This window comes from Pogona vitticeps, chromosome 2 (assembly GCF_051106095.1).
Source record: "Pogona vitticeps strain Pit_001003342236 chromosome 2, PviZW2.1, whole genome shotgun sequence".
Classification (NCBI taxonomy): domain Eukaryota; kingdom Metazoa; phylum Chordata; class Lepidosauria; order Squamata; family Agamidae; genus Pogona; species Pogona vitticeps.
Genome location: NC_135784.1, coordinates 168,211,215 through 168,226,917, shown reverse-complemented (window position 1 = coordinate 168,226,917; position 15,703 = coordinate 168,211,215). Strand labels below are relative to the sequence as shown.

The 15,703-nt window shown below is 46.3% G+C and overlaps 1 protein-coding gene across 1 annotated transcript in view; it reads right to left on the bottom strand.

Annotated features, from left to right (window-relative positions):
• Positions 1-7: 7 nt before the first annotated feature.
• Positions 8-15,703, bottom strand: part of ESPL1 (extra spindle pole bodies like 1, separase) — a 49,328-nt gene continuing 33,632 nt past the window's right edge. The window contains exons 19-31 of the mRNA XM_020778144.3: positions 14,789-15,227; positions 13,009-13,167; positions 11,440-11,662; positions 9,668-9,855; positions 8,069-8,196; positions 7,855-7,977; positions 7,180-7,335; positions 5,925-6,098; positions 5,382-5,486; positions 4,279-4,394; positions 3,929-4,012; positions 1,789-1,947; positions 8-546 (exon numbers count right to left, since the gene is read on the bottom strand). Of these exons, the coding sequence (XP_020633803.3) occupies positions 345-546; positions 1,789-1,947; positions 3,929-4,012; positions 4,279-4,394; positions 5,382-5,486; positions 5,925-6,098; positions 7,180-7,335; positions 7,855-7,977; positions 8,069-8,196; positions 9,668-9,855; positions 11,440-11,662; positions 13,009-13,167; positions 14,789-15,227 (2,256 nt within the window). The 3' untranslated portion in view covers positions 8-344. The remainder of the gene's footprint in view (positions 547-1,788; positions 1,948-3,928; positions 4,013-4,278; positions 4,395-5,381; positions 5,487-5,924; positions 6,099-7,179; positions 7,336-7,854; positions 7,978-8,068; positions 8,197-9,667; positions 9,856-11,439; positions 11,663-13,008; positions 13,168-14,788; positions 15,228-15,703) is intronic.

The following is a 15,703-nucleotide window of genomic DNA, read 5'->3' as shown; positions in this document are numbered from 1 at the left end:
ACACACACACTGCTTGAAGCTTTATTCAGATTTTTGAAACATTAAAATACGTATAGATTTAAGAATAATTTATAATAATCTCTGAAAATTCAAAATATGTACATTGTGCAAATGTGAACATTTCCCACAGAACAGCAGCTTAGGCAGGAGCATCCCCTGTAAAAGCAGTTACAGGCCTTCTACCAAAGGCAAGGCAAGAGGTGAACAAACCAACCTACTTTGGGCTAATATTTAATCCTCTATTCCCTGAGGTTAGTTTGCATTTAGGCAGTACAGGCCTGAATCAAAATTCATCAGAGTCCTTCCAAATCCCTGTTTCCGTACACTAGATAGTCTCTTGTTTTCTACCGCAGAAATACTGGTAGGCCATAGGCTATGGGAGCAGCACCTATCATGTATTTGAGTCTGGGGGCTTGGCGGGACTGTATGACATACTGGAGCAGAGGGGCTCCTGATCCTGCCTTGAGCCAGTTCTTCAGAAGCGCCTCCATGTAACGATCAATGTCTCGGTCAGTTACATCCCAGAGGTTACCCAGCACTAGGGGACTGAAAAACAAGAGGTGGGAGGAGAGAAACACATCGCTTGAATATAGCAGCTGTAATGGAAATAGAACATATTATTTTTCTTGATCGCGCTTCAAAAAAACACTTCTAGGCAACAAGATCATGGTGGCTGGGGATGATAAGGGTTGTGGCCCATCGCAACTGGAGGGCACCTAGTTGGTCCTATATAATGAACAGGCCCTTTACTAGGTGGTGCAGCATTTGGAAATGCTGTTTCTACCTGCAGCTGAAATGCTGTCACTGGAGGCTCAATGAGTTTCTGGGGCAAGGCTTCCTATGAGCGTCTCAACATTTGCCCTCATTCTTTTATGAAGCTTTAATGTTTAAAACCGAGGTAAGCCAGCCTCAGATTTTTAAAGTTACAAGAACCAAGGGCCTTCTGTAGAACTAGAAGGGATCACACATCTGTTAAACTCAGCTTAATGCTGCAAAGGTTGCATCATCCTTACAAGCACCCGGCCCTACACGCGCAAACCCCATAACTATCCTGCATAAACTTTGTATGCAAATGCATTGCAGAGATGTTTCCAGGGCAAACAGCTAGATTACACGTGCCAGACAGCACAGCCGCCTCACTTTTCAGGCAACACAATCTCCTCCTGAGACAAATCAGAGCCGGAAGAAATACCTTTCTAACTACAGATGAGAAACATCATGGGGGGGGAGGGGGGGAGAGGGAGAGAGAGAGAGAGAGAGAAGCTTGAATTACATTCCTGAAGGCAGGCATCCTCCTTGCGGCTTCTGAACATTTCATCCTCTCTAAAGGGAGGACAAAAGGTAGCAACAGAATCTTGCTTTCTGTTCTACAGGGATATTTCTGGGATTCACCTGTACTTGCCTGTTGCAGCACAGCCTAAGATGGAGAATCATATATGTAGTGTTTTCTCCTTGCATGAGTTTCCACTGCCCATTATACTGCTAGGCAATATGGTGTGGATTCTCCTTGCTCCAGGAAGGATGAAGAAGGCTAAATCTTTTCAATGCATATTTCATGTCTAGCAGAGCATGTGGTCTGAAATGACTCAGTGACTGAAATCCAGTAGTAAGTCACGACTAGAGGATGTCCATGGCTTCAGTGGGGGTTTGGCGAGTCAATTCCTCCGTAAGTTCCATTGATCCAATGGGCCTACTCTAGTTGTACTTACTGTTGGATTTCAGCCACTGATGTCTCAGATTTAACAGACTGAGAGAGAGTTTAGGCCAGCAGAGGTCAGAGCAACTTACCACCCTGCCATGAGAAACTTGAGGATAGCCCCATTTCCTTCCAGATTGCCTTGCACGGCCAGGGCAGCACTGCTGCAGCCGAAGAGAAGAGCCACAGCCCTGCAGTCCACCTTCAGGATGGAGTCCACGAAGCGTGCACCTGCCCCATGCCCAGCATAGCTAAAGGAATAAGAGCAAGCAGAAGAAGAAACCAATTCAAGAATGTTGTGCTGGACCAGAAATCTAACCAGCTTCATACTCCAGCCTCCGTTCCCCGCTCTCAGTGGTTCTTAACCTTTGTTACTCGGATGCTTTTGAACTGCAACTCCCAGAAACCCCAGTCAGGACAGCTGGTGGTGAAGGCTTCTGGGAGTTGCAGTCCAATACTCCTGAGTAACCCAAGGTTAAGAACCAGTGCTCTAGACAGGCAGAGTTGAACAACAAACCACGTACCCCCGGTGGAGCCAAAAGATGGAATCACGAGGAGTCTCTGCTTCACGTATACTCATTGTTATTGCATGACCTCACTTTCCAGGAAAAGTTTGAGACTTCCACTAGGACTTCATCTCCAAACTGAACCCATGTCTGCCATCACTAGAGGAGCAAAGGCTGCTGGAAGGTTTCTTGCCCCTCCTTCTCAAAAGGAGTAGCACCGCAAGGGAACAGTTTGGCTCCCACCAGCAGGTTAAGAGGGGCAGGCAGATTTCTTCACAAATGCCTGAAGGCCCTCCTCCACCAAGAACGACACACAGCTGCCTGGTGGCTGCAGGAGGGAAGGGAAATCTGGCCCCGCCAATGGCCTAAAGAAAAATGAAGCTTGGAAATGACCTGTTTGTTTGCAGGCAGAGAAGTCCCAATGGAATCTAAATTCCTGTTGAGAATGTTCATTTCACCATTTAAAAAAAACTTTTCTCTCCACCTTCATTCATTTGCTTCGAAGCTTAGCCATAAACAGAGGGACAGGGACTGAGCCGTACATTCAGTTTTCGACACTGCTTCTTTTATTTAGGTATATATATTACTTTTCTGGAGTGCAGTGGAAAGGCTGGCCAAGGAATTCTGGAAGTTGTAGCCAACAAATAACTTTTCTAAGCCCTGTAAGAAGCACACAGCTGTCTAGAATGGAGCTCCTTTAACTATCTATCTGTCTGGCACATGGTAATTAGCCAGGAAAGGGAAGGAAAAAGCAGTGTAACTCAATGCTGAATGCTTTTCCATGAATAAAAGATACCCCTTGTTTATGAAGTCCAGTTTTCACAAACCTTTTTTCCTGGTCTGCAGATCCCGACACTGGTCTTTGCATTCCAGTACAACAGTGAAGGTACCAGCCAACATCATTAAAGGCCTTGAAAAATACTGTGCTATTCCTGTGTGTTTCTTCAGATTTTCCTCTTTTACTTCTTTGTGCACTTTCCTCTGTGTCTTTTTTTAGCAATACTTTTTCTGGGGCCTCACTGCAAAAGGCCACCTTATACTTTTCGCTGTCTAGAAAAATTCCATTAAAAACATTACAGTGGTGCCTCGCTTAATGATTGCTTCGTTAAATGACGAAACTGCTATACAATGAACTTTTTGCGATCGCTTTTGCGATCGCAAAACCATGTTTTAATAGACAAAATCCGCTTTGCGACAATCGGTTCCCTGCTTCGGGAACCGATTCTTTGCATTATAACGATTTTAAAACAACTGATTGGCGGCTTCAAAATGGCTGCCCGCTGTGTAAAATGGCTTCCCACTGTGTTTTTGGACGGATTGCTCGCTTTACAGGCAGCAAAAATGGCCGCCCCTATGGAGGATCTTCGCTGGACGGTGAGTTTTCAGCCCATTGGAATGCATTGAATGGGTTTTCAATGCATTTCAATGGGTTTTTTTATTTTCACTTAATGAGGATTTCGCTCTACAACGATTTCGCTGGAACGGATTATCCTCGTTAAGCGAGGCACCACTGTATGTGCAATCGAAGTGCAGAAGACAGAATAATACCTCCAGCCGGGTCAACTTAGTAAGTAGGATACCATGAGTCTACCCTACCTCAAAAATTACAGAACTTTGCCGATTTTAAGAGAACTCTTTATAGCATGCTTCTGTGCAGCCATTTATATCATGGTCCCCGTCTTCTCCTTCATCACTGGCTAAGGACAGAGCTCCATAACATACTCACATGTAGAGATCGCGTTCTTCCAGGGCCAGCGGGACTTGGTCTGCACCAGGAACCTCTCCCACAACTCCTGTCCATCCAGGCTCACTAGTGAGTAATTAGGAGCGTAAGAGATAATCAGTGCCAGCTGCGCCTTCATTTAGCACTTTGGAAAGCTCTCCGTTAGCATAAAGGAAGCCCCTGGAGCTTGCTTACTTGAAAGACTCAAGGTCTCCGGACAGCACATGAACACAAAACTTGGGATAGTTCCCTTTCAGAACCCTTGGCCACTTCTAGTCCAAAAAAGTAACTTTCCCAACCTCTAACCACAGGCATGAATGTACAGACACAAGATACTGTGTACAGATACTCACCTCTGAAACCAATCTCTGAAAATCTTCTCTGTTCCAGGGAGGTTTGTGTGTGGATTTAAAACGTAGAAGGTGTTGCTGCTGTTGACACCCTGGTGGAGAACAGTCTCTTCCTGATACTGTTAAAGGAAAGGCAGAAGATTTGGTTTTATCCATTGGGAGACGAAACAGATAAAAGCTTGGTAAGTGGTTTTGGATTTCCATGGGGCATAGCCTTGAGGAGGGAATTCACCAAAGAAGAGAGTGCATGCATGGAGAAGAAATGTCCTCTTGCAAGCAATGTTTCAGCATCTTACCACCCTCACTGCCCCTTTCCACAAATAGGAGTAGCCTAAATTAATCCAATTAAAAAGCAATGTTGACTTACATAAACCTCAGAACTGAGCCTTTAAGAAGGCAAAGAATTTATTTAGGAAAAATTAAAACCAATACACCCCTCGAATACACAATATTTGCTTAGACCAATGTCTCATTTAGATCTAGAAAATGACCCTCTTGGCTAATTAGAGGTGAGTAATTTCAGGCTCTCTGAAGTGATGCTGAAATACCACTCCCATAATTGACCATAGGCCATACTGGTTGGCATTGACCAGCGCGGAAGTCCAGCATCATGTGGAAGGCAACGTCTGGTTTAGATAAAAGCTCATGCACCCCTGATTTCCTTCATCCTTCTCCAAAACTTAACACCTATGCAAATAAGGCACAAGTAGTAGGTGCCTTTGGTTATTAAATAAATTCTTTAAAAGTGGTGATCAGTTCAACACTTGGGTCACACTCTTGCATCTTCTAGTTGGACAGGGATTATTTCATTTTATTCATTTTATTTATTCATTTTATTTATTTATAATCACATCATCATCTTAAAACTGCAGAGCTGGAAGGGACCCTATAATCACCGCGTCCAGCCCCTGTCAAGGAGGCCCAACAGGGAATCAAACTCCCAACCTCTGGCTCCACAGCCAGGGGCCTAAATCAACATGTATAGCCTGCATAATATCATAGGATCTCTGCCATCCCAAGAAGGTACCTTTTACCTTTTGAGTAACAAAGCAAAAACCAAGAGGAAAACCAAGTCACTGCTTTGCCCTCTGAGGGCAATTCTTTACCTTTTTGGCAAGTGAGTAGCTAAGCAGGAAGCGCAAAGATGGCAACCGGGTCACGGACTGGCCTCGCAAGCATGGAATGTTTTCCCAGGGAAGCTTCTGCAAATGCTGGAAGAGAAAACTAGGAATTCAGTCCCCCTTTCCTCCAGATGAGAGGAAAGAGCCGTTCTATTGTGCAGCCCAGAGCTCTTTCACAGCTATAATCAATGGAGCAGAAACAAAAGACCAATCTCTCCCCTCCTGCACACTCTGGAATGGGGCAGATAGTTTCCCTCCAGATAATCAGAAAGAGAGAAGCCACAAGCTGTCCTCTCAAACCCTGGTTCTGGAGTGTCATTTGGGAAGTGGCGGTGGGTAGAAGAAGAAGAGCAGCACCCAAGGACCAAGTGAAGCAACAGGGAGTTCCCATTCCTTCCCCCCACTGGGAAAGGGACCCAAGCAGCACCAACCACCACCCCTTCCTTCCACAAGGCAAGGATGCACCCTTGCAGTTGTCTTTCGCCCCATCCCAAGAATAAAACAAGGTGGAAGACATCGGCCACCCACTTTATCCAGCACGAGAACCACATGGCCGCTAGATGCCGGAGCAGAACGTTCTCCCACTTTGTCCACTGCCTCCTGCAGAAGGTTTTGGGCTTTCTCAGGTTCTGAGGAGTTCAGCCCCAGTACCAAACACTGCACATCTTCTGGGGTCAGGAGATGTGACCCAGTCAGCATGACCTGTTCGAGAAGAATAGGAATTTGATTTGTACTCTTTCTGCCACACAACAATCATGCACAACTCTTTGTTAGTGAGACAAAGGTCAAGAGGCACAGAAGGGCAAAACTTTTGAGCTGCTTTGGGACCACCCACCTGCAGAAAGGCTGGCTTAATAAATAAAGGTGTTGGAGAATATACCCAATAATTAAATATTAAAAGCACCCAAAGACTGTGTTTTTTTAAAGGGGTGGAAGATGCAGGTCATAAGGCAGAAGTTGATTGTTATGATCTACATGGTAAGAGAGAAAGCATTTACATATGTGCATAAGGAAACCTTCCATGAACAACAGAGAATTACTTAATGAAATTGATCCGAGGCAAAATCAGGACAGAGTTTAAAAACATAACAAAAATACATTTCTTCCTCCCAACAATGCTGAGGGTTTGGGGCCTGGACCCCCGTGTACTTCAAAATCTGTGTGTAACTCTTATGCAAAAACATAATTACAAAGTATAAACAGTTGATGAACACACACCTCCACCCATCCATGTCAGCCTCCAGCATGCCCTAGCCGTCCTTCCTCCCTGGCTGCCACGTGGAGCTGCCATGACACGAGAGGGGGCTGCCCAGAGGACCACCACCATCAGCCTGGCAGCCACCATACTGCCACCAACAGGGCTTTAGGGAAGCCTGAGACCCACCTGTCTCAGGCCACTGCCCAGAGATGAATAGCAGTACAGTATTTATTGAATGTTTATTCATTCATTTATTTATTTATTGGGGGGGGGGAACCAGTGTATAACCAAAACTGTGCTGCTCAGATCCAGGTACTTCAATGGAGACATATCTTTCATACAACACAGAAACGAGGACTGTGAGGCTCTCTAAATACTGTATGTTTGTTCTGCACTTCCTATCACACCTAGACAGAAGAGACAAGGAAGAATGCTGGGAGATGCCAACTGGCAAAACATGGAGGGATGCATGATCTCCATCCTTGCACCGCCATGTGTTGGGGAGAGGTCTAGTGACTTGGGACAGTTTTCCAAAAGGATTTGGAATGTGCATGGAGGACACGTATATGGACAGCCGTGACTCACCTTGAGTAGTGCCAGATCCACTTCCTGACAGCCACACTCCTCAAGACGTGTCTGCAAGCAGAGGGCTTCCTCTGCCAGACTCGGATCCTCGCCGGCTGGGAGCAGGGCACCCCTCCAGCAACCGAGCACGTCTCTCTCCAGCGACTCAATCAAAGCCTAGGGAGTGAAGGAAGAGTTCTTCAAACAGGGATCGCCTATCACCCAGTTGCCACCTGCTGCCAAGGGGAAGGGGGAAACCAAGAGACATGCATTGAGCAGAGGGCTGGACTGGGCGGCCTTATAGGCCCCTTCCCAATGTCATTCTTCCATGATTTTATGAAGGGGTTGAGAGCAGGGGGACGCTCCACAAATGTGTTGCTTATTTTCAGTCCTGGTGGCAAACACAGGAAAATAATGCCGTTGCCTGAAAGTCCAGGTAGGAGAAGAACAAAGAATGAAGAAATCAAGAGGGGAAAACGTTTTTTTTAAAAAAAAAAATAATGGCAAGAAGATCAGACACTGGCCTATGAAGTAGCAGCACCACCAACATCCTTTGGTAGCAAAAGGTCACAAAGCAAAAGTGTGTAAGGAGACCTACAGCTGCTTATAACTGCTTTGGCATTTTTTTTGGCTCTGGACAACCATAGGGTTGAGAATTCTGATTGACAAGGCTGTACCAAATTGCCAGCCACTCACCTTCATTCTGTTATCCAGAGCAATCCGCCCATTCCACCACTCCTCCTTCTCCGTGCAGTTAGAGATCTCTTTTTGCTTCTGCAAGATAGCATCAAACTCGCCGAGCGCTGCACTTAAGGGCATCTGCAAAACACAAAGAGACCTTGTGAGGGAGGGACCTCGACCTGCCCTCGGGAGGCGGCATGCCAGAATTTCTGTTCCCGGCTGCACTTACCTTGGAATGGACGCTCTGCATCTGGATTGTCACAGGGGTGGCATCCTTTTCCAGGCGGGTCAGCAGGAGGAGATCCCCAACAGTGTCTGGTTGGATGCTCACCAGGGTCAGTATGCACACTATCACTCCTGTGATGGGGGAAGAAGGGTGCCTCAAGTTATTTATTTTTAAACAGGCCATGCTTACGCCATGTGGAGGATGGCTCATGATAGTTAAAGCAGTGCATATATTTGATGAAGAGTAATATGGGTCAAACTGGCTTCCAGCACAAAATATCTTGCATTTGTTAAGACAGGGGTGTTCCTAATAGACAGGCATGACAGTTGTACTTCAGCATCGGCGGGACCCACATTTTCCCCCATTGACTTCCTCCCTTCCCAGTATCTGTTTCCCAAAGCCTCTCTACTGTACCGTTCAACATGCCCAATAACCTATATACATTCAGGGAAAATCAGAGCACACGATTTCAACTTAGGGATCAGCTTCCTGTTCATGGTTTCAGTGTCAATTTAAGTTGCACACTTTATGTTCTCAGTCTGGAGTCTTGTAAGCTTTAATTAATTCGTGTCCAATTCATTGTGACCCCATGGACCAGAGCACGCCAGGCCCTCCTGTCTTCCATTGCCTCCTGGCTTTGCAGCATCAGACCTTCCTTTCACTTCCAGGCAGGTCCACAGCTGAGCATCCTTTCAGCTTTGGCCCAACTACTTCATTAGCTCTGGAGCTACTTGTCCTTGTCCTCCGCTCTTCCTCTAACATGTTGGAAGCCTTCCGACCTGAGAGTCCCATCTTCCAGCGTCTTATCTTTTAGCCTTTTGTTTCTTTCCATGGGGTTTTCTTAACAAAGATACTGGAGCGGCTTGCCAGTACCTGCTCCAGGTGGATTGCATTTAGTCAGAACTCTCCACCGTGACCTCTCCGTTTTGGGTGTCCCTGCACGGCATAGCCCATCGCTTCTCTGAATTACTCAAGCCCCTTTGCCACGGCAAGGCAGCAATCCATGAAGGGGCGTTCAAGGTTACAAGAACCCAAACCTTTTCTTTTGTTACAAGATCCTAAATAGAGATGGGAATGAACCACAAAAATTGTGGTTTCTGAATACCCACAAATCACCTGAACTTTTTAAAAATCAAACTGCGAATCAATTAGATTTTAAAAAACATTCATGCCCGGCAGGCACATGCGCAGAGATAACCAGCCTGGGTTCCCAGAAGGGAAGCCAAGCTGTTGTCTCTCAAGATGGCCGAAGAGGAGAAGGAAGAGGAGGCGGCAGAACCAGGCAAGGAGACAACAAGGGCAGTGGGAAGGGGGCAGAGGTGAAAATAAACCAGGAAGTTCATGAAAATTGCTTTAAAGTTCATGGTTCGGGTTGGTTCATGTTTTCTGGGTTTGCCGAAACTGAACCAACCTGAACCAATGAAACAGCAATTTTAAACAAACTTCCTGGTTCATTTTTAGTTTCGTACCCATCTCTAATCCTATACCCTTCCTGCCACTGCAGCATAAATGCTACTGTCTGGCTATTTAGAAGAGCCCTACTTGCTAACCCCAGAGCAATCATCCCTTATCCCCTCTCCCTCATCCAAAACAGCCATATACCATGGGGGATTTGTCGTAGCTGCTTCTTGAAGGTCTCTGTCCCCAGCTCTGCGGAAGTAGAGTAGCTGAATTCAAAGAGGCTCTGGAGCTCTGAGAGGTGCTGCGCCCGAGAATCCGCTTTTCCTTCTTGCAGGCTAAGAGCTTCCAACTGTCTGCAGGCACTGACCACAGATGCCTTTCTCATTTTGCTATGGATGGAACAAGAGGGAAGAGTGACTGAGATACAGCCTTCTCAAAGAGGCATACTGGAGGAAATGGGAAGTCATTTCCGATATTATGTTTCAGATGCTTCAGAACACACCCGACCCTCCAATGTTCCAAGTATATAAAACGCAAGGAAGGATCGGGAAGAAATAGATCAGATAATAATCATAATCACAGATGACTGGAATGAAGAAAAAAACAAACCCGAAAATGAAGCAGAACTTAACATTGCCAAAGGATCCAGTTTAGACATTAGAAGTGAAGCAGGGGAGCCAGCTGTGGAATTCTATGAAGCAACTATTTATTTACTACCCATCAGATCTACTTTGATGTGGATTCCTGCCTTGAGCAAGGGGTTGGACTCAATGGCTTTCCAGCCCCATTATTCTATGATTCTATTTGTTGAAAATAGATGCTTCAGGCAACTGAGCTGATGACTGAACTGTACACATGGAATCACCAAATAGACAATATGGACAGCAAACAGACTATAATTTGAAGCGGAAGATGAATTAGTTCTATTCTGTCTGCAAAACCATGACCAGGAAGATGACTGTACAGATTGTGAACTCCTAAAAAGTACAGTTTTTCGTTTAGAAGACTCTGGTTCATGATTGTATCTTTTAGAATTCACTGATTCCTAGGGTCACTGCAAGTCAGAAGCAACTCGATAGCCTATAAAAACAACATAAACTGAAATCTGTTACATTTACAGTGATAGCCAACCAGCATCTGTTTTCCACAGGTATGGATTTTAACAGTGTTAATGTTGCAGAATAATTTTAGAAAATTAAGCTGCAAGGCTGGAAAAGGACATTTTGCTCTCCAAGGCAAGGGCCTTATACTGGGCCTGCACAATCTACACATGTAACAGCTGAAAGGGGCTGTCAGTGGAATATTGGCAAAGGGACACCACATTGAGGGTGGGAGGCCAGTTCAGGGCAAATAGGACTGGCTGCGTCGGCTCATGCAGCTGGGTCCTGCTACGGAAAGGAATGGCCAAAGGGAAGCCATTTCTGCCCCAGAAGCCACATCTGCTTGCTAAAGCCATTGCCTTGTTCGATCTGTTTGTAAGGACAACTCTGCACCTTTCTTTCACTCTAGAGGCATTATGGAGGAATCCCTCTACAAGGAATGCCCTGTTTCAGTCCCCTGGGGAAAGTCTTATAAATCTTTAAAACTCAGAAACTGCTATTTCCAAGCAAGGCTTGTTCTGCATTGTACGCCATGGTCAAGAAGGCTTCAGTACTCTTTACAGTCCACATCCCAAATACTCCTGAGTCACTGTATGATTCCCTGACCGCTGAGTTTCCATAAACTCTACAGAAGTTCTGCTGAACTAGACATGGTTTATATCCCATTCAGTGTACAATCCATAGGAAAATGTCCTGCTTTCAGAGGAGGAGGAGGAGGAGGATCTGGGCTCACTGCTTTCCTATCAGGAAGTATGTTTAGGGCAGCAAGTCCAAAGGTAACCTCTTTTGAGGCTCTATTTGTTATTCTTTCATCTCCACTCAATACCAACAAGACATTCTCCAGACTAACATATACCACCCTCCTTTTCTTACTTGAGTTTCCTGTGAATGACAGTCATTATCTGATGACGAAGAGTGACAGCCACTGACTCAGAAACCAGGTAGGCTGTAGCTGTTGGGTCCCGGCTCCCAATACACAGGGCCATGAGCTGGCAGAGACGGCTGTAGAGGGTTCCCGAAGGGTAATGGCTGACTAAGTGGAAGGCAGCTTGCAACGTGTCATAGATTGAGTTGGCGGACAGGAAGTCTGCAATAGCTGCAATTTGGGAAGAATGCTACTTTAATAACTTTTGTAAACGACAACCTGAATGTATGTTCAGATCCGTTGTTTTATTATGTAAATCAATTATTACTGCAGTTCTTAAAATGTGGGATTCACACCCTCCCTTTCCCCCCCTCCCTCCCACTTGTATATAATAATGTTTGAGATCTCTGGAAGTCTGACCTCTGCCTTTCCCCCGCCATGTGGGAAGGGCAATGGCTCCCAACCTTGGGTCACCCAGGACTAAACTCCCAGAAGCCTTCACCAACAGTTGTGCTGGCCAGGGTTTCTGGGAGTTGTAGTAAAAAACAATGCATGGGTTATCCAAATTGGGAACCAGCTGGTACATACTCTAGAGTGGTGGTCCCCAACCTTTTTGCCTCCACGGACCGCTTTAGTGTGTATGCGGGGGAGGCATGGGAGGGGGTCGTGTGTGCGTGGGGCGTGCACGTGTCTGTGCGTGTTGGGGGGGCAGGAGATTTGTCTCTGCGGCCTGGTCTTGGCAAAGCCACTGACCAGAACTTGGGGACCCCTGCTGTAGAGTACAACTTCCTTGGTCCCCAACTACTGGCCATGCTCACTGAGACTGATGAAAATTGGCAGGGTCATGTTTTCCATCCCTGGTCCTTATTTTTTTAAGCTAAACATTTTTAACTCACACTTTATCAACAGGCTTAGAGCACAACACAAACAATGAAACTATATTAAAAACATACAAAACCATTCAAATAATTAAAAAATATTTGAAATAGGACAATACTTAAGGGTTGAAAGCCTACACATATCCTTCTCTGGACTGTGGAGGGATGTTCTTGTTGCCCCCTCAAAAAAATTTTTAAAGAAAAAAGAAAAGTTTTTTTACCTTAAAAAAAACTTTGCCCCTTCTAATGCCTTTAAAATTTTGGGAGATTGTAAGAGGTACTACTGGGCCTTTACAAAACTCAGCAAAATTTCCTCCCAGGTCATCCGGGCAGCACAAAGTGAATTTCTGAGCCCCAAGTTCTAAAAACTTTTTTTTAGGAATTACGGAAGCTCTAGAGGCCCATTTCTGGTCCCTGGAGGACCACACTTTGGCTATTCCTCTTTAAGTCAACTTAACAATGTAAGCAAAGCAACAACAACACATGATCCCACTGAAGGCAAACTTATATTTGGATCTTCTTCTTCCCATTTTATAACGGCAACAGCTCTGTCAGGTAGGCGAACAAGCTCTTCACCCAGAACAGGATGGCTTGAAGGGTCTGCCATGACCTGTGTTAGAAAGCCTTTCTGATAATGACATAACTATATAGGGGGTTGAGGAGGAGGAGGAGAAGAGTGATCCCCTCCTTGGGCCTTACTGGCTGGTGTATCCAAGGAAGAGGCCAGGGAAGACAGGTCGAAAGGGTCCTCTGAGTGCCTGTTGTCTGCAGCCTGGAAAACCTCCACGGGACAATCACCGCTGGCATCTCGCCGGAGAACCTCTTGGTCATCTTCTGTATTAGCCTGCCTTTCATACTCTGTCAAGAGAAAAAAAATGTGCCCATCTGTCAGTGACAATGGCCAAATGTTGCCTTTAGCACACTTCCACAGAAGCACGCCCTGCATGATGAGACAGGGACTAAGTCTTCCCAAGAAAGCTCATGGGGGAAAAATCAAGACATCAAAAAGGTAAGGCAGCCTTTCACAGTCTTGGACTCTTGACTAGGGCTTTATCATCCCAAACCAGCACAGCCATGACAGTTGCAGCTTAGCATCTATGAAAGGCACCAGGGTTGAGGAAGCCTTCTATGATTTTAAAGACATTCTATTTTACAATTGTGGAGAATCCTCCCTAAGGGGAAATGCCAATACACTTGAATGGGCTGAAAACTACTTGAGAGGCACAAAAGCCATAAAAGCCTATGGCACAAGAAACCCTTCACGGCAAGTTCTGCTTGAAATTCTGAATGGAGTGGCAGAAGGAATCAGCCCAACAAACTTCAACAACCTGATTTAGAAAAATCTTATTTAGGAAGGCAAGAGAACCACCTCGGCTCTATTACCAAACTGGAGCCTGTTCTTAACATATCACTCATTTGTTCTTCTTTAGACTTTGCTTTTCTCATAAAAGAGGCTCGAGGCCACTAAATTTCCTCTTCAAAGCCTCACATTTCCACTCCCACTGCTTCGCAGGAAACATCCATCAAGCCAGTTCCACAGACAAGCAGTTCAGCAGTTCTTGTGGAGGGCGGGGGGGATGACACACTATCTCTCCAAAAGTCATTATGGATTACCGTATTTTTCCATGTACAAAATGACACTTTTTTCCTAAAATAATTAGAGGAAAAATTAAATTTTATACACAGAACGAAGCAGTCGCCCGCTCACTCGCGCTCGGGTGCCTCTTGCTGCCGCCGCCCAATTGCCCCTTCCAGAGCTCGCGGTTTCTCCCCTCCAGTGGCCCCGAGGCAGAAGCAGCAGCAGCAGGAGGTGGAGGCAAAGGAGCAGTCACACGCGCTCGGGCACCTCTTGCTGCTGCCTCCCCTGCCCGCCCAATCACCATCTCCAGCGGGACTGGCGGGCTCAGCTCACATCGCCGCCTTGTCCCCTCTGGTGGCAGAGGCAGGAGGCGGCGGCGGAGGCAAATAAGCACTCGCACGCACTCGGGCGCCTCTTCCTGGCACTGCCGCTGGATCACCTCCTCCAGTGATCGTCTCCTTAGGGCAAGGGAAAAGGCAGCGACGTGAGCTGGAGGTGAGCCCCAGCAGTTGCACTGGTGGAGGTGAGCGGGCGAGCAGCGGAGGCAGCAGCAGCAGCAGGAGGAGACAGAAGTGGAGGAGCAGCTGCCCATGAACTGCTCCTCCGCCTCCATCAAGGGTCAAAATTAGGGGGTCGTTTTATACATTGGGGGGTCGTGTACACAGAAACATACAGTAAACCATCAAAATTCAGGAGCAAACCAGGACTACTGCTTTAAAACAGGCAAAGAAATCTTGCTTGAAAGGGATTTGTTTTACTCCTGAATTTTGATAGCATTGTTGGTGTGAGGGTTCTGGAAAGGGCAAAAGCTAACCACAGGCAAAGGCCACGCGCTGCCAGCCACGTGCCATCAGTCTCTGACCTAGTCCATTCTAGGGTTCTTCATATGGTCCAGCCTACCTTTAATATCTTCATCAGAACCCCGGAAGATTTCAAAACTGGCCTCAAGCCCCTCTTCAATGGTTCTCAGCAGCTCCTTTTCTTCTTCTTCTCCTCCTCCTCCTCCTCCTCCTTGTCCCTGTTCATCCTGAACTTTGCCCATTGTCTCCTCATAAGGCCCTTCTTGGATTCCTTCTGGTTTCCTTCCTCGTCGACCAGCTCTCCTGGTGCAGGGCCTTCCAGGACGGGGCTTTGCCTTCCCTACCTGAGAGCAGTCCTCTGAGGAGCTACCACCACATCCTTCCACTTTAGCAAGGCTTCCCTTAGATAGCTTTTGGCCAGATGCCATCCTCTGCCCCGTCCTGCGAGGGATGATCGTGGGCTCCTTGGCAGCAGGGAGCTGTGGCACTGGTTTGGCCTCTGGAGGGTCTTCACTGTCACTGTCATTACTGAAGAGGGCCTGGAGAAGACAAACAGGTTTGCTTTCCCTTCAGATCACCAAAGAAAATCTGTGCCACTAAATGGATTAATGGCAACAAAATTCAACAACTTTAAAAATTGATTCTGGAGAAATTCCTAGAGGACAAGACTATCCATAAAATCATAGAATCATAGAGTTGGAAGGGGCCGGTAAGGCCATCAATTCCAACCCCCTGCTCAATGCTAGAATCCAAATCAAAGCAGATCTGACAGCCTTGGAACGCTTACTGCCTCTCGAGGTAAGTGGTTCCATTGTTGACCTGCTCTAACAGTCAGGAAGTTTCTCCTGCTAAACAACTAAAATCTGGTTTCCTGTAACTTTAGCCTCTTAGTATGTGTCCTGCATTCTGGGATGATAGAGAACAGATCCTGCCCCTCCTCGGTATGACAGCTTTTCAAGTATTTCAAGAGTGCCATCGTATCTCCCCTGTCTTCTTTTCTTAAGCCTAAACATGC